The sequence below is a fragment of the Scyliorhinus torazame genome, chromosome 15, assembly GCF_047496885.1.
Source record: "Scyliorhinus torazame isolate Kashiwa2021f chromosome 15, sScyTor2.1, whole genome shotgun sequence".
Classification (NCBI taxonomy): Eukaryota; Metazoa; Chordata; class Chondrichthyes; order Carcharhiniformes; family Scyliorhinidae; genus Scyliorhinus; species Scyliorhinus torazame.
Genome location: NC_092721.1, coordinates 139638017 through 139663994, shown reverse-complemented (window position 1 = coordinate 139663994; position 25978 = coordinate 139638017). Strand labels below are relative to the sequence as shown.

General features: G+C 43.1%; 2 protein-coding genes across 6 annotated transcripts; both read left to right on the top strand.

Annotated features, from left to right (window-relative positions):
- Positions 1–2470: 2470 nt before the first annotated feature.
- gjb8 (gap junction protein beta 8) lies at positions 2471–6229 on the top strand. Of its 3 annotated transcripts, none has more exons than XM_072476827.1 (2): positions 2471–2619; positions 4853–6229. In XM_072476827.1, the coding sequence occupies exon 2, from the start codon at positions 4872–4874 to the stop codon at positions 5661–5663; it is 792 nt and encodes a 263-aa protein (XP_072332928.1). In that variant the 5' UTR covers positions 2471–2619; positions 4853–4871; the 3' UTR covers positions 5664–6229. The 3 variants fall into 3 exon arrangements, with proteins under 3 accessions (XP_072332928.1, XP_072332927.1, XP_072332929.1); XM_072476826.1 differs by having other exon boundaries at positions 2487–2664; XM_072476828.1 differs by lacking the exon at positions 2471–2619 and adding an exon at positions 4531–4726.
- Positions 6230–15772: 9543 nt separating this feature from the next.
- On the top strand, positions 15773–25698 carry gja3 (gap junction protein, alpha 3). Of its 3 annotated transcripts, XM_072476824.1 has the most exons (3): positions 17515–17681; positions 21234–21331; positions 21573–25698. In XM_072476824.1, exon 3 carries the CDS (start codon positions 21590–21592, stop codon positions 22763–22765), a length of 1176 nt encoding a protein of 391 aa, XP_072332925.1. In that variant the 5' UTR covers positions 17515–17681; positions 21234–21331; positions 21573–21589; the 3' UTR covers positions 22766–25698. The 3 variants fall into 3 exon arrangements, with proteins under 3 accessions (XP_072332926.1, XP_072332925.1, XP_072332924.1); XM_072476825.1 differs by lacking the exons at positions 17515–17681; positions 21234–21331 and adding an exon at positions 15773–16219; XM_072476823.1 differs by lacking the exon at positions 21234–21331.
- The last annotated feature ends 280 nt before the right edge of the window (positions 25699–25978 follow it).

Genomic DNA, 25978 nt, shown 5'->3' with positions numbered 1-25978 from the left:
GTGACCAGAACTGTACGTAATACTCCAAATGCGGCCGTACCAGAGTTCTGTACAGCTGCAACATGACCTCCTGACTCCGGAACTCAATCCCTCTACCAATAAAGGCCAACACTCCATAGGCCTTCTTCACAACCCTATCAACCTGGGTGGCAACTTTCAGGGATCTATGTACATGGACACCTAGATCCCTCTGCTCATCCACACTTCCAAGAACTTTACCATTAGCCAAATATTCCGCATTCCTGTTATTCCTTCCAAAGTGAATCACCTCACACTTCTCTACATTAAACTCCATTTGCCACCTCTCAGCCCAGCTCTGCAGCTTATCTATATCCCTCTGTAACCTGCTACATCCTTCCACACTATCGACAACACTACCGACTTTAGTATCGTCTGCAAATTTACTCACCCACCCTTCTGCGCCTCTAGGTCATTGATAAAAATGACAAACAGCAACGGCCCCAGAACAGATCCTTGTGGTACTCCACTTGTAACTGTACTCCATTCTGAACATTTCCCATCAACCACCACCCTCTGTCTTCTTTCAGCTAGCCAATTTCTGATCCACATCTCTAAATCTGGAACAGATCTAGTAATTCAAGACTGGGCATCCATGAGGTGCTGTGGGCTTTCAGTATCAGCTACTCAGCCGCAATCTGTAACCTCATGGCCTGGCATATCCCTCACTCTACCATTACCACCAAGCCAGGAGATCGGCCCTGGTTCAATGAAGAGTGCAGGAGGGCCATGCCAGGAGCAGCACCAAGCATACCAAAAAATGAGGTGTCAACCTGGTGAAGCTACAGAACAGGACTACTTGCATGCCAAATGACATAAGCAGCAAGTGATAGACAGATCTAAAGAACCCCACACCCAACAGATCAGATCGAATCTCTGCAGTCCTGCCACATCCAATTGTGAATGCAGATTTATTCACAGAATTGGAATTCCACCAGCTGTGGTGAGATGTTCCAGAGCATTAGCCTGTTGCTAAAAGTTGCTAAGGTAGAGAGAAACCTTTCTGTTGGTGGGGGAGTCTAGGACAAGTAAACAAATCTTAAAATCAGAGCCAGGCCATTTCAGGGGTAATGTAGGAAGTATTTCATCATCAAAAGCAGCACAGTAGCATAGTGGTTAGCATGTGGCTTCACAGCGCCAGGGTCCCAGGTTCGATTCCCTGCTGGGTCACTGTCTGTGTGGAGTCTGCACATTCTCCCTGTGTCAGCGTGGGTTTCCTCCGGGTGCTCCGGTTTCCTCCCACAAGTCCAAAGATGTGTAGGTTAGGTGGATTGGCCACGCTAAATTGCCCTTAGTGTCCAAAAAGGTTAAGAGGGGTTATTGGGTTAGGGGATAGGGTGGAAGTGGGGGCTTAAGTGGGTCGGTGCAGACTCGATGGACCAAATGGCCTCCTTCTGCACTGTAAGTTCTATGTTCTATGTAAAATGGGGTAGAAATGTGGAACTCCTCTGACACAAAGCAATAGATGCTGGCTGAAGTTTAAATTAAAGCCAATAGATTTTTGTTAGTCAGTTGCATTAAGGGAATGGAACCAAGGCAATTAAATAGAGTTAGGATAGTGATCAGCCATGATCTCATTGAATGGTAGATAGAGTTTGAGGAGCTGACTGACTTTCTCCTGTCCCCATGACCTTTAGTCATCTGATGTGGTCGGGGGTGGGGACTTTCTTGTAGACCTTGCCAAAATTGTAATTTATAGGGTCAGCACGATAGCACAGTGGTTAGCACTGTTGCTTCAAGCTCCATGGTGCCAGGTTCGATTCCCGGCTTGAGTCACTGTCTGTGTGGTGTCTGCACGTTCTCCCTGTGTCAGCATGGGTTTCCTCCGGGTGCTCCGGTTTCCTCCCACAGTCCAAAGATGTGCAGGTTAGGTGGATTGGCCATGCTAAATTGCCCTTAGTGTCCAAACAGGTTAGGTGGAGTTACTGGGTTACGGGGATATGGTGGAGATGTGGGCTTGGGTAGGGTACTCTATCCAAGAGCCGATGCAGACTTGATGGGCCAAATGGCCTCCTTCTGCACTGTAAATTCTATTATTCTATGATAGTTCTGGGAAGGGGATGGGGAGACATTCTGCCTCAATTCTACAGCATTATCCACATCTTGATGGCCCTGGAAGGGTACTGCAGTGTTCACGGATGTACTGGAGGCCTACAGTGGATAGGCACCAACTGGGTATTGAGTGTATTTTAAATACTAACATCATAAATGATCTATTATTTTTTTTTGATCGTCCAATTGGTCGTGTTTATTGTTGACCTATCCCTAGGGTCCTACACTTGCATTCGCCATATTAATGTTATGTTTCAACTGTCCAACAAAATAGGCCCATCGGACAGGTTTTTTTCACTTGGAGCAGCCTCTAATTTCCTTCATCAGCGAATCCCTGCTGTACAGTCCTTGTACTCTCTCTCTCTGGCACCATTGCGTCAGTCAGGTGTGTCGCTATAAAAAGGGTCAGGTAGTAGGTGGTAGATCACGGGGCTGCTCGCCAGGGGGAGGAGGATAACATTAACACGCATGCAAGTAGCCAGCCGAACTGTTTGAGAGTTTTACTCCAAGGATTCGGAAATTGGGCGCCTATCTTTCGATAGGAAGCCGGTGAGACGTTTCCCTGACTATCTTGAGTAGTAACTGCATTTTGAAGTGAGTGAGAGCGGGTGCGCTAAGTGTTTGTGGTGACTTGGGCTTTCAGTAAGAATGGGACTTATTGTTTACAAGTATTTGAGAATGTCTGCGCAGGAATCATTTGGGTTTGAGGTTTAACAGATTCCTATTTCGTAACCAACTTAGGTTTGCATCCACAAAGTTGCAACTGAATTTTGAACATGTCTAAAGGGGGACGAGGCGAATTAACACTAGTTTCGCAATTAGGGGAGCATTTGGCGCCGATTCCTCTATTTTCTATTTCTGTTTTATTTCACTTCCCAAAATCGGAAGATTTCCAAATCTGGTAAATTCCAAGTGTTTTAGTTTTTTGGGTGGACATTCTGAATGTAACGGTGTTAACCTAATTAGTTTTTTATTAACTGGATGATTGGCCCATTCACTTTAAATGGGGGTGTTAATTATTCTAACTGATTAGAAGGGTTAATTCTAAATGGGAGAACAAAATGCTGATTTCTGAACTCTCGGGATGATAGTAAGGGCACTAAACTTTACATCAAAAGAAACCTAGCAATCTTTGGGCTAGAAGAGTTAAATTCTGGTTTCTAATCTAGACCAGCTTTGGGAGTAAGTTTGGGATTGTTGTGCAAATACCTGGTCTATTTGTTCCTCTAAACAATGGGTTTGTCTAAACTTAGAACCTGCAGACTTTGACCTTAAATGGACTGTAGTGTATTCTACCTGTGCAACTTGTGTCAAATATTTAACAAATCTTCAGTCTTGACCATAGAGGGTGTTTTTCTGAATGGAGGTCTGTAACTAGTGGTCTGCAGGGATCAATACTGGAACCTCTGCTCTTTATAGTATAAATGACTTTGATAACTGATTAGCAAACTTGTGGATGCTACTAATTGCAGGAGTTGCAGATAGTGATGAAGATTCAGAACATGACTGGATAAATGGCAGATGGAATTTAACCTGGACAAATGTGAATGCATTTTGGTATATCTAATTCTGGTGGGAGCTATAAGATAAATGGCTGGAGTATAGAGACAGATTTGGGTGTGTAGGTCCACAGCTCCTTAAAAGTGGTAGCAATGGTGGTAAAAGCATATGGCATGCTTGCCTCTTGGGATGAGGTATTGAGTATAAAAGCTTTAGTTATAAAGAATGCTGTGTTCAATTCTGGTAACTGCACAACCAGAGTACAGAAAACATTCACCAGGATGTTGCCTGGTATGGAGGGTATTGTTAGTTATATACACCATGCTGTGTCCAATTCTGGTCACTGCACTAACAGCAGGATGTGGAAGCATTGGAGAGAGTACAGAAAATGTTCAGCAGGATGTTGCCTGGTATGGAGGGTATTGGTTATGAGGAGAATTGAATAAATTGGGATTGTGCTCCCTAGAGAGATGGAAGGCTGAGGGGTGACCTGATAGTCTAGACAGGGTGAACAGTTGGGAGGCTTCCCAGGGTAAATTAAAGGGGGCATAAGTGCAGGGGGGGGGGGGGGGGGTTCAGTGAAGGTGTGGGGGAGGTTTTTACATGCAGGATGGTGGGGCCTGGAATGCGCGAGTGGTTGAGGCAGTTCTGTTAGTGACCTTAAGACTGATCTGGATAAGCACATGAACAGATGGGGGTATAGCAGGATGCAGGCGGTTGGTCTAGATGGGACATGTGACCGGCACAGGCTTGGAGGGCCTGTTCCTGTGCTGTATTCCTTTCAAGTGAAGCATCGAATTGTGGAAATGATCTGGTCTGAGTTCTGTCCTGTTCCTCAAACCTGTTCATTATCATCTCGCTGCTGCTTGGATACACCAGTCCTGCTTCCAGAAAATATGCCAGTGGCTGAATTTAAAGCAGAAATTGTGTAAATTAATTTCGTAAAATAGTACATGTAATGGCTCACTCCGTTAGGAACATTGAGAATAGGCAGATAAAGCATTCAACCTTAAACATGTGCTGGAAAATGGGTACTTCATGGCGGACAGACTTCTGTGCTGTTAAGATGGACTCTAAAACCTACACTCTCTATCTTTCCTATTTATTCATGGGGGTGGAATCGACATTTCCACCGTTGTGGATGTGGACCATCAAGGTAAACTCTCCTGGTGAAATTGGGAGAAAAGTGGACCCAAATCGTCGTGCAGTATCATAATAACAACTCTTCAATTTATATTTTTAATCTTTTTTAAAATTCAATCAACCTATTTTCTTTTTTAAGGTCTAACTGAAGCCAAAAGATGAACTGGGGAACACTGCACCTTATCCTAGGAGGTGTCAACAGGCACTCTACCAGCATCGGCAAAATCTGGCTCTCCGTCATCTTCGTTTTCCGCATTATGATTCTGGTGGTGGCGGCGGAGAGTGTTTGGGGAGATGAGCAGTCAGACTTTGTCTGTAACACCCTGCAGCCTGGGTGCAAGAACGTGTGCTACGACCAGTTTTTCCCCATGTCCCACATCCGCCTGTGGTGCCTCCAGGTCATCTTCATCTCCACCCCCGCGCTCTTGGTCTCCCTGCACGTCGCGTACAAACAGCACGAAGAGAAGAAGTGTTTGGAAAAGCGGCAGGGCCTCTTGAAGCAGGAGGAAGTGGAGGCCCTGAGGAAACAGAAAATGCGGATAGTCGGTGCTTTTTGGTGGACCTATGTGATCAGCATCGTCTTCCGAATCTTCTTTGAGACGGTTTTCACCTACATGCTGTATTTCCTGTACGGTGGCTTTCAGATGGCTCGCCTGGTGAAGTGCAGTGCCTCGCCCTGCCCCAACATCGTGGACTGCTTCATTTCTAGACCCACCGAGAAGACCGTCTTCATCATCTTCATGACGGTGGTGTCTGGGGTCTGCGGGCTGCTGAACGTGGCCGAGTTGTTTTATTTGCTGGCGAAGGCGTGCGTGAGGCAAACGCGCCGGAGGCCCCACCCCAGCCACCTGCCCAGGAGCTCCGAGAAGGAGCAAAACGAGATGAATGAACTCTTGTCCGTTGATGCCACACACCAGAAAATGGTCTTGGAGTTGAATAAAACGTCCTGAGGGACTGTGCGTTGCCCAAGCTCAGTCCTGCTCCGTGACTCGCGTCAAAATGATCCAAACATGATGTGTAATGAACATTTAACCTGGGGAAATGCACCACGTTCTACCTTAATGTCGCCCCTTTTATACATGTACTCAGTAGTTTCTAGTCGGCACTTGCCGTTTTTTAAAAATACCAAGCAGTTACTCCCAACGCACAACTTGCACTAATTTGACACCTTTACCAATGTTGTATTCACGCTACCGCGACCTTTTTTAATGTAAGGAAGTGATATCAGATATTTAAATGCACCATCAGTGATGGACCGTTGACAGCAAATCTATTGGACTTTTCGTCCCTCTTGTGGGTTATCACTGCCAGTGGATGAACCAAATCACCTCCAAGCCAAGTCAGAAGTTTAATGGTTGCCGCTTATGGTTGGGTTCGTGAATTGTATCCAAAGAGTCACTTCAAGCCTCGCTGCTGTAATGAAGGGTCCTGACCACTGAGTGGCGCGCACTCCTAGCAACTGTTTTTTTTCTGTAGTTTTTATTGTAAAGCAATAAAATATTGTACTTGATGGGTATTAGCTCAATCTCATTTCTTATGACTGGTATTGGGTGCCAATGGAGCAATTTAATTTTGATTCTTGCGCGAATAAGCCAAAGGGCCAGATTAGTGTAAAGCAACAGCCGTCACTACATTCAATCCCGCTACCATTGACCAAATGACAACTTTTAAATTCCTGTAGAGATGCATTTAGCATTTATTTGCATAATTAGCTTTACGACTGCTTCCCCTAAATACTATTTGGATACTTAACCTCCTGATCTCTAGGATGAACTGCCCGCTTTGGTGAGGGAGCATGGTGCTCTTTCACTTTTCAATTTCCTCCAAGCAAGCAGCAGCCGTGGTAACTTGTGAACTGTGGAGCTAATTGTTGAGTACAGTCAGTTTTTAACCATTGAGCTATATTAGGAGTACGGCCTTCGGAGTATTGGTTTAATTTTAGGGGAGTATGAAAGCTGTCCATGTGGGAAGTTGCCAAAGGGACGTAGGATTACAGGCCCTTCGGGCCACAATGTTGCACCGAAACAAAAGCCATCTAACCTACACTATGCCATTATCATCCATATGTTTATCCAATAAACTTTTAAATGCCCTCAATGTTGGCGAGTTCACTACTGTAGCAGGTAGGGCATTCCACGGCCTCACTACTCTTTGCGTAAAGAACCTACCTCTGACCTCTGTCCTATATCTATTACCCCTCAGTTTAAAGTTATGTCCCCTCGTGCCAGCCATATCCATCCGCGGGAGAAGGCTCTCACTGTCCACCCTATCCAACCCCCTGATCATTTTGTATGCTTCTATTAAGTCTCCTCTTAACCTTCTTCTCTCCAATGAAAACAACCTCAAGTCCATCAGCCTTTCCTCATAAGATTTTCCCTCCATACCAGGCAACATCCTGGTAAATCTCCTCTGCACCCGCTCCAAAGCCTCCACGTCCTTCCTATAATGCGGTGACCAGAACTGTACGCAATACTCCAAATGCGGCCGTACCAGAGTTCTGTACAGCTGCAACATGACCTCCTGACTCCGGAACTCAATCCCTCTACCAATAAAGGCCAACACTCCATAGGCCTTCTTCACAACCCTATCAACCTGGGTGGCAACTTTCAGGGATCTATGTACATGGACACCTAGATCCCTCTGCTCATCCACACTTTCAAGAACCTTCCCATTAGCCAAATATTCTGCATTCCTGTTATTCCTTCCAAAGTGAATCACCTCACACTTCTCTACATTAAACTCCATTTGCCACCTCTCAGCCCAGCTCTGCAGCTTATCTATATCCCTCTGTAACCTGCTACATCCTTCCACACTATCGACAACACCACCGACTTTAGTATCGTCTGCAAATTTACTTACCCACCCTTCTGCGCCTTCCTCTAGGTCATTGATAAAAATGACAAACAGCAACGGCCCCAGAACAGATCCTTGTGGTACTCCACTTGTGACTGTACTCCATTCTGAACATTTCCCATCAACCACCACCCTCTGTCTTCTTTCAGCTAGCCAATTTCTGATCCATATCTCTAAATCACCCTCAATCCCCAGCCTCTGTATTTTTTGCAATAGCCTACCGTGGGGAACCTTATCAAACGCTTTGCTGAAATCCATATACACCACATCAACTGCTCTACCCTCGTCTACCTGTTCAGTCACCTTCTCAAAGAACTCAACAAGGTTTGTGAGGCATAACCTCCCCTTCACAAAGCCATGCTGACTATCCCTGATCATATTATTCTTATCTAGATGATTATAAATCTTGTCTCCTTATCATCCCCTCCAAGACTTTACCCACTACAGACGTGAGGCTCACCGGTCTATAGTTGCCTGGGTTGTCTCTGCTCCCCTTTTTGAACAAAGGGACCACATTTGTTGTCCTCCAGTCCTCTGGCACTATTCCTGTAGCCAATGATGACATAAAAATCAAAGCCAAAGAAGGTCCAGCAATCTCTTCCCTGGCCTCCCAGAGAATCCTAGGATAAATCCCATCAGGTCCCGGGGACTTATCTATTTTCAGCCTGTCCAGAATTGCCAACACCTCTTCCCTACGTACCTCAATGCCATCTATTCTATTAGCCTGGGGCTCAGCATTCTCCTCCACAACATTATCTTTTTCCTGAGTGAATACTGACGAAAAATATTCATTTAGTATCTCGCCTATCTCTTCAGACTCCACACACAATTTCCCATCCCTGTCCTTGACTGGTCCTACTCTTTCCCTAGTCATTCGCTTATTCCTGACATACCTATAGAAAGCTTTTGGGTTTTCCTTGATCCTTCCTGCCAAATACTTCTCATGTCCCCTCCTTGCTCGTCTTAGCTCTCTCTTTAGATCCTTCCTCGCTACCTTGTAACTATCCATCGCCCCAACTGAAACTTCACACCTCATCTTCACATAGGCCTCCTTCTTCCTCTTAACAAGAGATTCCACTTCCTTGGTAAACCACGGTTCCCTCGCTCGACGCCTTCCTCCCTGTCTGACCGGTACATACTTATCAAGAACACGCAGTAGCTGATCCTTGAACAAGCCCCACTTATCCAGTGTGCCCAACACTTGCAGCCTACTTCTCCACCTTATCCCCCCCAAGTCACGTCTAATGGCATCATAATTGCCCTTCCCCCAGCTATAACTCTTGCCCTGCGGTGTATACTTATCCCTTTCCATCATTAACGTAAACGTCACCGAATTGTGGTCACTGTCCCCAAAGTGCTCTCCTACCTCCAAATCCAACACCTGGCCTGGTTCATTACCCAAATCCAACGTGGCCTCGCCTCTTGTTGGCCTGTCAACATATTGTTTCAGGAAACCCTCCTCTGCACACTGTACAAAAAACGACCCATCTATTGTACTTGAACTATATCTTTTCCAGTCAATATTTGGAAAGTTAAAGTCTCCCATAATAACTACCCTGTTACTTTCGCTCTTATCCAGAATCATCTTCGCCATCCTTTCCTCTACATCCCTAGAACTATTAGGAGGCCTATAAAAAAAACTCCCAACAGGGTGACCTCTCCTTTCCTGTTTCTAACTTCAGCCCATACTACCTCGGAAGATGAGTCCCCATCTAGCATCCTCTCCGCCACCGTAATACTGCTCTTGACTAGCAGCGCCACACCTCCCCCTCTTGCCTCCTTCTCTGAGCTTACTAAAACACCTAAACCCCGGAACCTGCAACATCCATTCCTGTCCCTGCTCTATCCGTGTCTCCGAAATGGCCACAACATCGAAGTCCCAGGTACCAACCCATGCTGCCAGTTCCCCTACCTTGTTTCGTATACTCCTGGCATTGAAGTAGACACACTTCAAACCACCTACCTGAACACTGGCCCCCTCCTGCGACGTCAAATCTGTGCTCCTGACCTCTATACTCTCATTCTCCCTTACCCTAAAACTACAATCCAGGTTCCCATGCCCCTGCTGCATTAGTTTAAACCCCCCCAAAGAGCACTAACAAATCTCCCCCCCAGGATATTTGTGCCCCTCAGGTTCAGTTGTAGACCATCCTGTCTGTAGAGGTCCCACCTTCCCCAGAAAGAGCCCCAGCTATCCAGAAATCTGAATCCCTCCCGCCTGCACCATCCCTGTAGCCACGTGTTTAAATGCTCTCTCTCCCTATTCCTCATCTCACTATCACGTGGCACGGGCAACAACCCAGAGATAACAACTCTGTTTGTTCTAGTTCTGAGCTTCCATCCTAGCTCCCTGAAAGCCTGCCTGACATCCTTGTCCCCTTTCCTACCTATGTCGTTAGTGCCAATGTGGACCACGACTTGGGGCTGCTCCCCCTCCCCCCTAAGGACCCGGAAAACACGATCCGAGACATCACGTACCCTTGCACCTGGGAGGCAACATACCAAACGTGAGTCTCTCACGCTCCCACAAAATCTCCTATCTGTGCCCCTGACTATAGAGTCCTCAATTACTAATGCTCTGCTCCTCTCCCCCCTTCCCTTCTGAGCAACAGGGACAGACTCTGTGCCAGAGGCCCGTACCCCATGGCTTACCCCTGGTAAGTCATCCCCCCCACAAGTATCCAAAGCGGTATACTTGTTTCTCAGGGGAACGACCGCAGGGGATCCCTGCACTGACTGCTTTTTCCCAGTCCCTCTTACAGTTACCCACCTATCTCCATTTGCAGTGCTGCTGGCCAGCATATGTAGGAATGGCTATGGCTCCTGGAAGCCTGAATTTTTTTGAAGCTGCAGGTATTCTATGGAGCATCCACAGGATTGAGTACTGTGTGGTGTAACAGGCTGAGTCCGCAGAAAGGGAATGACCACCAGGTGGCCACCAGGTGGCGTATAACAGGCAGTGCAGGAATCGCCTTTGCTGTTCCCTAACAACAGATACCACCTTGGATACTATTGGAAATAGTTTGTGGCAAGCAGCAACCGTGTTGTACCACAGTTGGCTCTGCACAAGTGAGAATGTAATAGTTAAGGACTGGAATAGATGGGTGTTGTGGCTGCAAACAATATGTTGCTTTGGAGGTCCTGAAAGCAGATTCGTGAGTTGAGAAGTTCAAAAATAGGACCTCGAAAGGTAGTGATCTCAGGATTATTACCATTGCCCACGTGCTTAGAAATCGCAGGGTATATCTGGAGTACATGATGCGAGAATGTGAGGGGAAGTCCCTGGGACATTGGGACCAGTAGATGGGTTACACTTGGTGGGACTGGATTGGCTAGTGGTTTGGGAGCAGTAAAATGGCACCGGGATGGCAGCATGGTGGCAGTGGGTTAGCCATGGTGCTGAGGCCCCAGGTTCGATCCCAGCTCGGTCACTGTCTGTGTGGAGTTTGCACATTCTCCCCGTGTTTGCATAGGTTTTTGCCCCCACAACCCAAAGATGTGCCGGGTAGGTCGATTGGCCACGCGCCGGGTAGGTCGATTGGCCACGCTAAATTGTCCCTTTAATGGGGAAAAAATGAATTGGGTACACAAATAAAAAAAATTTTAAAATAAAAATGGCAGCGGGATGAGAACTCATCCTGTTCCCCATATCACCTTTATAAAAAAATAAAAAAAAAATATTTTTCCCCTTTTTCACATTCATCCAAATTTACACCCACAAACAATCAATGGTAACATACAATGTCAATCCCCTGGCCAACAATTCCTCCCTCTCACCAACCCCCCAACATTTTAAATACAAACATCAATAAAAGGAATCAGGAATACACCACACCAACAACATGCAACCTTCTCCCGCCCCCCCCCCCCTAATGTTTGATGTCATTCAATTCTTGAAAGTGCATAATAAACAAAGCCCCCATGAATTGTAGAACCCTTCCCCTCAACTCAAACTTCACCTTCCCGAGTGTTTTTAAAAACTCCCAACAGATCCCCACGCCAGGGTCAAGAAACTGACCTCCACCCCAACAGGATCACCCTTCAGGCAATCAGTGAGGTGAAGGCTAAAACAACTGCCTCTGCACCCCAGCCGATCCAATACCCGAATATGGCCTCCAGAGGATCCGGCTCAAGCCTCCCATGTACCACCTTCAAAATTACCCTGAACACCTCCCACATCCTCTACCCCTCAGAGTTGGCTCATCCTTGCCTTTGTGAGGTGCGCCCTATACACCACCTTCAAACAAAGTTTGAGGCATTCACCCTCTGGAGCACCTCACACCACGACCCCTCCTCCATGCTCTTTCTCCCACTTTGTCTTCATCCCCTCCAGCGGTGCCATCTCTCCCAGAATTGCCCAATAAATTGCTGACACCGCCCCTTTCTCCATTCCCCCTGTCGTCAGCACCTCCTCCAACAGTGTGGAGGCCTGCTCCACTGGAAAGCTCTATCTCCTTCTTAGCGAAATCTTGGACCTGCATATACCGAAACATTTCCTCCTGCCCCAACCCCTATTTCAGCCCTAACTCCTTCAATCCTGCAAACCTGCCCAACCTAGAAACAAATCCTTTAATGCCCTGATTCTCTTCTCCTCCCAACTCAAAACTCCTATCCCACTTCCCTGGCATTTCCATTGACCCTGCCGCAGCCTGAAGTGCACAACTGGCTCCAGATTTTCAACTGCCTCTCTGAGTATTTCCCCAGGACCATCAGGAGAAGCACTGTTGCAAACACCCTCACCCCCGATCCCCTACTCAGACTCTCCTCCATTGTAACCCACTGGGAGTCCCCCCTCGCCACCCACCCCTCCTCTAACCCAGCTCCTCACCTTCTCCATGTGTGCCACCCAGTCATACTATCGTAAATTCGGAAAACCCAACCCCCCTGATGCCGTCCTCTCAGCAACAGCACCACCGTCATCCTAGCCACCCCCCCACCCCCCGCCATATAAATGAGGTAATCATCTTTACAACCGCCTTGAAAATGCCTTTGGCAGGAAGATCAGCAGGTACTGAAAAATAAACAAGAATTGCGGCAACACCTTCATTTTAATTGCTGGTATTCCACCTGCCAGCGACAGAGGGAGACCATCCCACCTTGCCAGATCCGCTTTCATCCTCCCCCCCCCCCCGCCCTCCCTCCTGAGACCAGTAATCTTATACCTACGGACCCCCCCCCCCAATCCCCCATATCCCTTTAACCTGATTTTTAAAAATCTTGTTTATTTTTATCTCCTGTTATTATCAGAAATATATCTGACCAGAACTCAAGGCTTTAATGCGCAGAGCATTTGCAATAAAGGGGATGAATTAATCACGCAAATGGTCAGGATTAGTGTTATGGCTGCAGGGTGATGGAAAGCGAACATCCAGAGGTATTTAGGAAGGACCGGCAAAAAACCAGATTTGCATTGCTGGGAAGAGAAAATTAATGCAATAGTAAGGGAAAAATATTAGTTCCAATGATGTGGGATCTATATGGGTTGGGGCAAAGGAGGTTGTGTGTATAGTGGGCAGTTGCACTACTGTGTGGATAAATGTGAGGTAGTAAAAACAGGAAGGAGAATTCTGAATGTCTATATAGACAATGAAACCTGGGTGTCCTGTACACTAGTATCTGAAGGCAAACACACAGGTTCTGCAGGCAGTAAAGGTGGCAAATAGTATATTATCCTTCATAGTGATTTCTTGCTGTAATTGTGCAGGATCTTGGTGTGGTCACACCTGGAGTACTGTGTGTAGTTTTGGTCCCCTTACCTGAGGAAGGATTTTCTTGCGGTTATGGGGAGTGCAGTGAAGCTTTACCAGACTGATTCCTGGGACGGTGGGACTGACATGAGGAAAGATTGAGTCCGGGTTAGGATTATATTTGCTGGCATTCAGAAGAATGGGAAAGGGGTCTCATAGAAACCTATAAAATTCTAACAGGACTAGACAGGGTAGATGCAGGAAGGATGTTCCTGATTGGTGGGTGTGTCTAGAACCAGGGTCACAAGTCTGAGGGTATGAGGTAAACTGTTTAGGATACAGACGAGGAGAAATATCTTCACCCAGAATTCGCTACTGCAGAAAGTAGTTGAGGCTTATTGTATATTTTCAAGAAGGAGTTAGATATAGCACTTGGGGCAAAAGTGATCAAAAGATATGGGGTGGGGGGGGGGGGGGGGGGGAAGAGACGGGAACAGGGTACTGCGTTAGATGATCATAATGAATGGCGGAGCTGGAAGGGCATATTTCTCCTATCTTCTATGTTTACACCTGGCTTCACTTATTTGCATTGCCTGCAGGACCCCTATGCTGCAACTTAAGCTTCCCTATTTGTTTAAAGGTCCTCCTTTGTCCCTTCCTATCATTAATTGGATGCAGCAAAGGCAATGGACCCTGACAAACCTCCCATCTATAGTACCGAAGGTTATGCTCTAGATTATTCCATGCCTCAGCCAAGTTGTTCCAGTACAGCTACACACTGCATCTACCCAACATTGTAGAAAATTGCCCAGGTATGTCCTGTTCATTAAAAGGACAAATTCAATCCAACAGTTACCACCCCATCAGTCTACTCATCAGCATAGTGTTGGAAGGTGTCATTGACAGTGGTATCATGTAGCAATAACCTGATCACTGATGCTCAGTTTGGGTTCCACAAAGGGCGCGTGGTTCGATACCTCATTACAACCTTGGTTCAAATATGAGTAAAGGAGTTGAAATCCAGAAGTGAGGTAGACATCAGGGCTGCATTTGGATAAGTGCAACATCATGGGGCAGCACGGTAGCACATAGTGGATAGCACTGTGGCTTCACAGCGCCAGGGTCCCAGGTTCGATTCCCCGCTGGGTCACTGTCTGTGTGGAGTCTGCACGTTCTCCCCGTGTCTGCGTGGGTTTCCTCCGGGTTCTCCGGTTTCCTCCCACAGTCCAAAGACGTGCAGGTTAGGTGGATTGGCCATGATAAATTGCCCTTAGTGACCAAAAAGGTTCGGAGGGGGTATTGGGTTACGGGGATAGGGTGGAAGTGAGGGCTTAAATGGGTCGGTGCAGACTCGATGGGCTGAATGGCCTCCTTCTGCACTGTATGTTCTATGTTCTATATGTTCTATGGTGCCCTAGCAAAATTGAAAACAGTGGGAATTAGAGGGAAAACCCAACACTGGTTGGAGTCATACTGGGAATAAAGGAAGGCAGAAGGTAGTGGTTGTTGGAGATCAATCATCTCAACCCTAGGACATCACTGCAGGAGTTCCTCAGGCCCAACCATCTTCAGCTGCTTCACCAATGACGCCCCCCCCCCCCACAATTATAATACCAGAAGTGATGTTCACTGATGATTGCACTGTGGAGTATGTTTTGCAGATCTTCAGATACCATGTGCATATGCAACAAGATCTGGATAACATTCAAGCTTGAGCTGATAAAATGACAAATAACATAACTAGTGCCAGACAGTGACCATCTTCAACAAAAGAGAACCAATCATTTCCCTTTGACATACAATGGCATTTCCCTCACTGATTCCCCCATTATTAACATTCTGGGGGTTGCCATTGACCAGAACTGAACTGGACCAGCCATATTGGTTACAAGCGCAGGTCATAAACTGGGAATTCTGCCTCAAGTAACTTCGCTGTTGACCCCCAAAGCCTGCCCAGCATCTACAAGGCACAAGTGAAGAGTGTGTAGAATACTCTCCACTTGTCTAGATGAGTGCAGCTACAATAACATTTCAAGAAACCCATTACCATCCTTGGCAGCGTAGCTTACTTGATTGACACCCAATCCACTATATTAAACATTCACTTCCTCTACTACTGGATGGCAGCAGTGTGTACCACCTGTAAGATTACTGCAACAACCAGCAAAACCTCCTTCGACAGTGCCTTCCAAACCAGTGACATCTACCACCGAAAATACACCATCTGCAAGTTCCTCTGCAAGCCACATATCATCTTGACTTGGAAATACATCATGGTTTCTGCACTGTCACTGGGTGAAAGTCCTGGAACTCCCTTCCTGACAGCACTGGTGAAGTACCTACACCACATGGACATCTGCAGTTGAAGCTACCTTCTCAAGGACAATTAAGCACATGCTGTTCCTCTAATTCCTAAAGTCCTATCCATTCTTTACCGCACCACTGGCAATAGTGTCTTAATTTTTATACATTAAGAATAGCATATAATTGCAATTTGTGTTGTTTTAAGGTGAATGAGACCAAGAGTGCAGGTATGAACTGAGAAAGAGAACAGAACAAATGATTTGTTTCACATCAAGCTGCTTCAAAATAACATTTTACTGCTACCCTACCCAAACATTCCTCATCAGTAAGCCAGCATGGTGAATCTTTGCTGGTTATTTCAACAAAGGGATATCAGAGTGGAGTTACTGTATAATGACAAGAGTAGGATCTCTGACTCAGTTTCTGACCTCCCTAGTGAAGTCGTATGAGATCCAATTGCAGCCTCCTACTACCATAGCAGTTAAGATCAGTTTACTCAGCACAGTCCAGGATAAAAGTTGAGATCTTTGATTTGTATGGTTCAGTACCATAGTAGGTAATGGATCCAGCCACTGAACTCACAAGGAAACTGTTTTTAAGTTCTAATTCTTTACACTGTTTTGTGCACGTATTGGAGTATGCATGGTGATGCCACTATAATGGTGAGTACTTGATGGAACTGTGTGTTTGCATAGAATTAGACCATGCAAGTTATATAGTATAATATGGGGCAAGGTACTGACTGATTTTAAAAAGCATGGATGCTAAAATAAATAATGGGATATTAAGGTTCCTCTAAAAGTGGAAGTGTTTAAAGATGAGCTCTTTGGTCTATCCTAGCTCGATTTTAACTCATACTTTGCAAATGCAGATTTACTTATTTGTTTAAAAATGACACTCAAAATTTTAATTTAATTTGAAATGAGGCAGTAAGATCAGTTCAAAACTGTTTTTTTTGACGTTGAACCAGCAACCCAGTTTTTTATATCTACTATGTCCAAATGACAAAAGTACAATGTATCCCTCAGATCTTATAATACCTAAAGATAATGCAGAAAATACAATTCTGACAGCTTTTAACAGCAATGGTCCAACAAAAGAAATATATCTTACTTAGATATGTAAATTGTGAGGCTTCATTTGGCACAAGAACTACATCTTAAAAAAGATAAGCAAATGTTATGGTCTGTATATATTTCTAATGCTGGTATTCAGGGAATTATGAGGAGTATAATAGAGTCAAACTATATATAGAACTAAACATTATATGGCAACGTTGAGAAGCAATCTTGGAGCAGCTGCCACAATGTGTTTAAGATCACACCGTTTTGACATCAGTAACCATTTTTTGATTGTTCATATTTTGATAGTTTCGAGTAAGTTACCAAATCAACAAAGTTGACATTTAATCTTCGCCTGACATAACTGTAACAAATGACAGACTTAATAATGGCTTCATAGTTTTTACTTAAACCATATTAAACGCCTATGATCAGAGACAATCTTTTCTTGTATCTTTTTTAACCAGTACTGTACAGACTTAGGAATAATGTATCCATTGTTTAATTAAATTTAGAGTGCAAAACATAAGTACGACATAACTGAACGCAGTTCAAAAAGACAACCGTTCTTTCCACTAATAATGTCAATCTTTTAAAAACATATTTAAAGCATGTAATTGGAAATCTGGCTGGGCGGAGATAAGTAGACAACCGAATTCAGAACTACATTCCCTTTAAACGGATGTATAAACGCATAAATGCAGTAATATTTACAGCGAGTTGTAATCGACTTCAGTTTGGATGTTTTATTTTAAATAGAGGGGGAAGCCTACAAAGGTTATAACTCTATCTTCTTCCGAAGTGATGAGTTTTGCTAGTGGTAGGGGCGTGGCGTTGCCCTCCGCCTGGTGACAAGCGAGGTTCAGCCATGCATTCTCACACAATGTGACAGCGGCGATGGCTGGGGGTGAGCAGGAACTCCACGCGGTCCAAGCTGCAGGTTTAATGGACTTTTGAATCACTTTTTTTCTCCCCCGCCCCTCGCAAGACTGACTTGGAAATCGATGTGTGAAGAAAGTGACTGTGCTTGAATAGGCTGGCTGACAGCGGTCAGAAGTGTTGGGTAAGCTGGCAGCGGTGCACGAGAGGGGGAGGGTTACTTAGACAAGTCTGCTTCATGTCCCCAACGCACTCAAAATATGGCATCTATGACAGCCGGATGTGTTTACTAGCTAGCTGGTTTTGTCATCTCCAGTTTGAGGTATGATACAGTTTGGTATCATCAAACATTTTGATGAGATGGGAGTCTTTTCACACCCAGCCGCCTTTTTGTTTTGCGGAGGTTGTGCTTGGGCGGGGGTGTGATGAGGAGGATCCCTTTAGAGTTACTTACATAATGAAAGGGTCTTCAGGAGTACCTAGTTTGATTCGATTTTTAGCTGTAAGCCACATTTGATCAGTTGATACTCGTGTGGGTGTAAAACAGGGCCAAAGAAGTGTACTGGTGTGTGAAAACGGCTGGTTTGCTACTTCGCTGACTATAGAGATCTGGCATTTTCTCGATGATGCCACATGATGTGTTTTATTCTGAAACTCAAAACCTATAGTTCAGATTAAGGTTCCTATGAGTGAAATGAGCTGCAACACTTTTCAGGCAAAATTTGATTCTGGGCAAGTTTTCATGTTATTTTTATCCGATTATTTTCGAATCAACTTCAAATATATTTCAGGAAAACAAAATAAGTTTTAAAACGGCGCATTTGGAAGTCACTGTCCTCGACATGGCAAATGTACGTTTTATTTTTCAAAAAATATCACCTGTAATTTCGCCCTTTAAAAAAAATACCAGCCGTACTTTTCTTGCAGAATTTACAGAATCGAAATAAACTTTAACAACATTCACACAGTCACTGACTGGAAAACTATCCATCTTCATTACATTTGGTTTACCATAGGTTTGGAAGCAGAGACAATTTACAACAAACAACAATTTTAGAAGTCTAATCAATCTTTTATTGAAGCAGCGGTTTTTAAAATCTCCTATCCTTTTTAATTTGGTAGGAATTAAAATTGTGATCAGATTTTTCTAAGTAAAATGCTATTAATATTACGTTTAGATTGGTGTTATGACAAATATTTATTTAAGTCTCTGTTTTTATAGTTCATACCAAATTGCATGAGTTGTTGATCCTCTCCACGAAATAAGTGCATTGAGACAGAAACAAAAAGATAAGAAATGAGAGAAATAATTAAACATGAGTAAAATCGTTTTTTTTTGTCCTGGGCACCAGTTGATGCCACGCGAAGCTGGATAAGCTATTTTTTCCTTATTCAGCCATTTGTTTTCTGTTGATGCAAGCATCTATAGAAGGCAACATCTCATTCCACTGATTTGCCATTATTTTAAACTTCATATTAAGATATTTTTTTCTAAATTGGCTTGCTTTAACTTGAACAAATTATATAATTTATGTTTTGCTCAATACAACTTGAGGACGGATATTTTAATCTAACCTAATGGTATTAGTAAATTAAAATTAAGAACGAATGAAAGTTAATGGCTGTCAATGATTTTCTATAACGCACATACCTTAACAAAATACATATATATCAGAATTAATTTCCCTCAGAGAATTTTCTGCGTATATCTTGATATCAAAGCATGGTTGGCAGCCTTTTTGGAAGGAATTTTAAAAGCTACATAATTCCCAGGTTAATTCAAAGGCTGTTTATTAATTACAAAAGCACATGCAATCTCAAAGGATTATCTTAAATCACTGTTTTCTAAAAGTTTTGAAAGACACCGATGGATTTTACATAATCTGAAAGACAGTTCACGCACAACCAAAATATGATGCTTCTGAATTTTGATTATTAGCAAGGTCTAATATGTACCTGGTGCAACGTGTATATGGTTCTTACCTCACCGTTTATATTGACACGTGATTGAATTTTCATGTGCCATTTTTTCACAACAGATAATTCAATATTCTGTCAGACTGAATCACCATTTTGTCCACTTGAATTCAGTCTGGTAAGGTTACGCCTGTATCACCATTCTTCTAGCTTTAATGACAATTTGACACGTAATGTGACACATAAAATGTAAAACTATTTTATCCTGCCTTCGACAAATAAACGAGTCTGAAATGATGTATTTTTGATGTTGTCAAACCCACCAACAGTTCATTAACCTGTTGTACTTTCAGATAAAAACTGGTGCTCTCTCTGACTAAACCCATTAACTCATAATGTTGAATGGTCTAGGACACTTTTGAAATTAAATGAGTAGAAGTAGCATTGCTAAAATGCATAATGTATGAAGGGACGGGAAAATAAATCAGACGATAGCAATATTAATGGAAAGCAAAGGCAGCGGATTTCAGAAATAACATAAAGTGGCATAAAATTGATAAATAATTAAAACAATGTATATGTCGATGTGTTCAAATAACCAATTACATTAGTGTCACATTCTAACAAGATGTAGGGAAAAAACATTCATTGTGTTAGAAGGTTGTCACAGCCGAAGCACATTCAAACTGGAAATGATAGGGAATGTGCCGGTTTTTGAATTTGCAAGTTAATAGGCGGAATGTGAGATTACATTTCGTGCTAACTAGGCCATATTGGATTAAATTAATGAAGCCTACCGGACGTGCTTGTTATTTTGCGAAAGAGCTATCAAATAAAAATACATCTAATGGGCACTGCCGTAAACCGGGATTGAGGGTTTATCAGTTGATACACAATAAGTGAATCGTTCTGTAAGCACTATATTGATCAAAACTGCAAACTGATAGTGCCATCATGGTGAGTAGTGTCAAAATCAGTAATTGACATGTGCCTTAGGATTCCATTGAAGTTATTAAGTACCTTAACTTATTTCATTCATTGTCCTATATAATTTACAGGGAGGGCGCATCATTCTAAAATAAATAAATAAATAACTTACGATGTTACTACATTTAGAGTAAAAGACGGAAGAAATGAAAGCACCGAAATCAAATGTTCTTTTCATTTTACCTGTCATTCCAGCGATTGAGTTCCTCAGGTAGGTATTGCATAACATGAGTGACATTCCTCTGGTATGTGTTTGCAGTTTATTGCCCTGCCCTTTATCAAGCGAAAGGGAAAGATAGATAAAAGTACAATTTACTGGTAGGAGTTTTAAACCAATGTAATCCCGCTAACTCAATGAAGAGCAACGCCTACCTGTACTGGAGCAGGCAATACGACTTGTCATTCTAGCCAATTTTACTAGTTCAAGGTTTCTTTTCTTCGCTCCCTCTTCCAGTGATAAGATTTCATTAATTTTCGTATTTTACAATCATTTTTTAAAAACATACGTTTCAAGTACTCTTTATAATCCTTCAGCGGACGAAAGTCTTAAAACCATTGTTTGACCAGTCCTTTTGAAAGTGCCGTTTTAGTTGTTGATTATATGTATATTCAATTCCGACATTTTCTATTTGATAAATGCCTAGTATTTAGTCTGTTGCTGAATTACGACAGTCTTTTCTGACTCGTGCACTGAGCTTTGCAAATCTGGAAATGGTGGTAGGATGCAAAGATTTAATTTCAAATTGTAAGGCAGTCCATAAAATAGATTCGTGACAAGATTAACCATCCTTATTGTTCTTTAAAAATAGTAATATGCATTTTTCTTTCATAGGTGAGTGAACAATCATGTACCACACAAACAACTATCTTATGTAAAGGATTGTGCGACTTCCAAGGACGTATTGACGCCATTTAATTGACGAAAATATGGTTAATATATTTGTAGAATTGAATATATTAGATCCTCACATTTATAATACAATGCATGGCCAAATCAACAATATCCCACTGTTTGCTCTTTAATGAATACCAATCGTTACAAGGAAACTAGAGAACTAGCGCTGGTGTATTTTGAAAACCTCTACTCCAGATATCCATTTCCATTGAGGTTTTGGGCTTTCCATTCTCCAACATCTAATGGCTCTTTGTTTTATATGGATTGCTTTTCCAGGGTAGAGACTTGAGACAATGGGTGACTGGAGTTTTCTGGGAAGGCTTTTGGAGAATGCACAGGAACACTCCACAGTGGTGGGCAAGGTCTGGTTGACTGTGCTCTTCATCTTCCGGATCCTGGTGCTGGGGGCTGCGGCCGAGGAGGTCTGGGGAGATGAACAGTCCGATTTCACCTGCAACACCCAGCAGCCTGGCTGCGAGAACGTCTGCTACGACAAGGCATTCCCCATCTCCCACATCCGATTCTGGGTGCTCCAGATCATCTTTGTGTCGACGCCCACCTTGATATACCTGGGCCATGTGCTGCACATTGTGCGGATGGAAGATAAAAGGAAAGAGAGGGAGGAGGATATTAGAAAAGCCCAGAGTCAGGCAGACAAGGAACTGCTGCTTAAAAATGGCAAAAAGAAGCTTCCTTTTAGGGATGACCATGGTAAAATCCGAATTCAAGGGGCCCTGCTACGCACCTACGTTTTCAATATTATTTTCAAGGCGATGTTTGAAATTGGATTTATTTTAGGTCAGTATATCTTGTATGGCTTTGAGCTTAGACCTCTGTATAGGTGCGATAGATGGCCATGTCCCAACACCGTGGACTGCTTCATATCACGGCCAACAGAGAAGACTATCTTTATCCTATTTATGCTTGTGGTGGCTTGCGTGTCCCTTTTCTTGAACCTAATGGAAATCTATCACCTCGGCTGGAAGAAGCTGCGTCAGGGTGTGACCAACCGACAGACCCCGCACCTCGAGCAGAAGCCGGAGCCCCTGACGCCAGTCACAAGGACTGTCCCCAGCACCTTCAGCTACCCCTATTTCCCTGACGCGGCAGAGGGCCCCAACCCTTACCCCGGGGCACCGCCGACTGAGTTCAAAATGGCGCCGCTGTCCGAGGACAGGTCGCCATACGTGGTGTACAACAACAAACTGGCGGCCGAGCAGAACTGGGCCAACATGGCCGCCGAGCAAACCCGCCAGCTCATCCCCGACGCCAGCAACGGCAAGCAGGAGCACGCGCTCCCGGCGCCGGCCAATCAGGAGAGCGCGCCTGTGGGCGGGGCGGCGCGCGGCAACGGTCACCTGACCACAACGGTGGAGATGCACGAGCCTCCCGCGAACGACACGCGACCCCTCAGTCGGGCCAGCAGAGCGAGCAGTGGCAGGGCGAGGTCAGACGATCTAGCGGTTTAGCGCCCGCTTCATGTACAACCTCTTCCCCCCACTTCCCCTTCCCAATCTTCCTTCATCCTCTCTTAAAAACATTTTAATATCAAGTCGGGTGGGTGGGAGAAGCATACATGCTGGGAAGCATGTAATTGCAATGCGCTCTGGGAGTTGTATTCTTAGTGGCTTTCACAGAGATGGTTTTATTAAAATGGATTTACACATCTGTTAGCCTTAACATTCATACATGCTCCTATTTTATCATTTTTAATAAATGTAAACCAACCGACAGAGAACTTAATTGGGTACACCGTCAAAATTGGGAAATTGAAAATGCCCCAGATTTTGCATCATGTTATGAGTCAAGCCTGATTCAGGTAGTTATACTTTTAATTGATTCGTGATCATTAATTGCGCCTCTAAGAGCCCATTTTACCAAACCCACTACTACATGTTGACTTAACTGTACTTTTTAATATGTTAATCACTATTTCATGGCAAGGTAAAATGTCTACAGTAAGCTCGAGAAACACAGCTCCTTAAATGTCTTATTCAAGTTAGAAATATGCACTCTGTGATTGTATTTTGTTCGCTCTGAACTAATACAGTAGGTAAAGTCTCTAAAACTGAACAAATTGCAGGATGCTTCATTACATGGCACTTAGATCTACCACAGGGTTGCAATATTTAGCTTCTTGGTTTTCATCCATCTCCAATGTTCCACGTGCCCCAACAAATGTTGTAAAGCTTTAAATTGTACTGCTTATAGTGATACAAAAAATAGAAGGGATGAATACATGTTATCTAGACTGAGGTACATGGAAAGAACATGCATTTAAATGTCTTCTAAAAATATCAAAGCAGGGCAACAAACTCAAACCACTTATAGATTAAAGGGGTATGCACTGCAGTTTATTTGTGTGTGAGGGCGTGTTTGTGTGTATTAGATACTCTTGACAAATTTAGGATTCTATTATGTTTGATATGACACTGCATTAGAGCAGAAGATGGATTAGAAAGACCAAGAAGTAAGATAAAAGCATGGTTTGCAATAAAACCGTTATGGAAGAGTAATGTTTTTACTTTAAAAAAAAAAGGTTTTTAGGTCAAGTTTACCTTCAAAAACATTGTAAGCACACCTTCAATAAAATTGAAATGGTTCCAGGTGTTTCTTCAAGAATATGGCATTTTTATACACCCTACCTTTTCAACACTGCATAACATTTGGAACTGACAAACAACAGCCTGTAACCATTGCTACAAACCTTGCATGCAGGGATGAAAATATTACTAATATTCCAGGGTTAGGGCATGATGCTGTAGTCTCATATTCATTGTTGGGGGTGGGAAACATAGGGAGAATAATTGTTGCATTGCATTGGGTACTTAATTTTGCTGTGTTTTCCAAGATTTGGAATCTTGGTTAATATCAGGAAAGCAAGTGTTCAAGTGCCAATTGCTTCTTGACAGTTTTGGTAGAATCTTGCAAAGGATCACCAAGCAAAGCAAGCCTGCACAAACCCTTCTAGGTTAACATCCTTCTAGGACATGAACATTTGAGAAAGAATTGATAACATTTTTAAGAATTATGTACATGCAGAGACTATGGTGCATAGTAGAGGTATTCTAGGTTGCATCTTTGCTTCAAAGTCACAATAGCCGTTGGATACACTTTTTACCACCAGAAACTTACATTTTTTTAAAAAGAGAAATGCTTATTTACTTCAAATGCACAGTTTTGTGCAAGAGCGGTTCTCAAAGTACAGTTACTTTTCTGAGGTTCCCTAACACAAAGAAATTCTTAGAACATATTTATTTGTAGCCCTATGTTTAGTTATACAGAAAAGATAATGCACCGAAACAAACAAATCTGCTCTTATCAATGAGATGGTTTTCTTAAATGATTTTTTTTAAACAACCGGCTCTTGCTTGGATGAATCTATTAAATAATTGGCCAAATAAACACAAGCAAAAATTACACATTCCTTGAATTAAGGAATCAAAGGCTTCCTTTAATGTCTTCCAAGAATTGATTAAATTTTCTAGGTTGGCATAACTTTATTTATTGAAACCCTTAACATTATTGGTAACTAAACAAATCAAGGAATCAGTTATTAGGTGTAATATTTTTAATGCGTTGTTCTTTATTTGCACCTATTTTCTTGTACAATGTGTGCTATCTTTGTAACTATGTTATGGTTCCTGAAAGTTTACATTATCAAAAATTGCACATTTGAGCAAAGAAAAAAGAAAACACAGATATCAAAGTTTACATTGTTGGATGCCAAATTTTAAGAAAATGGCCCTACCAATATGCATCAAACCCAAAATTGAATGTCTTAATACAAAATTAGTGCTCTTCACAGCAAAGGCAGTACAGTAGTGCTGTACAATTAAATTGATTTCCAGTGTACACATGCAAGCTGTTTAGATTGTTACTGTATTACACTTGGTTTTTGCTGATTATGAGAAATGCACAGCTAAAGCCAGAGAGTATTTTCCTTCTAATAGATAATCGCATAGCACTGGGGCTATAGTAATTTGGCATATTTGGTCATTAGTCAATACATGTTTACTTGACCAAAAGACTACATTAGGTGAGAAAACATTTTGTATATTAAATTTGAATTAAACTGATTAGGTTTCTTAATTCAATATCTGTTGCTTTCTACCATGCTTTTCGTTAACAGCTGAAGATTTGCTCAGAGGCTTCAAAGCCTACTTGTTGCCCACAAAAACATTCTGTTATTTACCTAATATAACCTCTCACCCAGTGGTAAAGTACTTTCTGGGCAGTCAGGGACATTTAATAATTTGGAGCAAAAGCAACAAAGCTGTTTTAAGTACTGTCTTTAAAGAAGTGCCTTATGTACTATATTCTGTAAGAGCAAATTGATGTAAATGTTAATTTACCTCAAATGTTTACAAAAGTGTTACCCAATAAACTTTTTTGTACCATCTTCTTGTCTAATTATTTTAGAAAAATATCCTTTACTTTGTTTTAGTTTTTAAACTTTAACTCATGTCTTTCAAACTGGTGTAAAATTAATATGTACATGATAACACACAAGGATGCAATTGATAGGAGCAGGAGTAGACCGTGCAGCCGGTTGACTATGCACTGCCATTCAATATGATCATGGTTATCGTGGACATTGATTCCATTCTCCCACCAACTGCTCATATCCTTGATTTTGGCGACCGGCCAGAGAACCTAAATTTACGACAGAATCGGGGATG

Bases quoted from the DNA above. Each gene is read 5' to 3' on its own strand.
- gjb8 (XM_072476827.1), top strand. From the start codon at position 4,872: ATGAACTGGGGAACACTGCACCTTATCCTAGGAGGTGTCAACAGGCAC.
- gja3 (XM_072476825.1), top strand. From the start codon at position 21,590: ATGGGTGACTGGAGTTTTCTGGGAAGGCTTTTGGAGAATGCACAGGAA.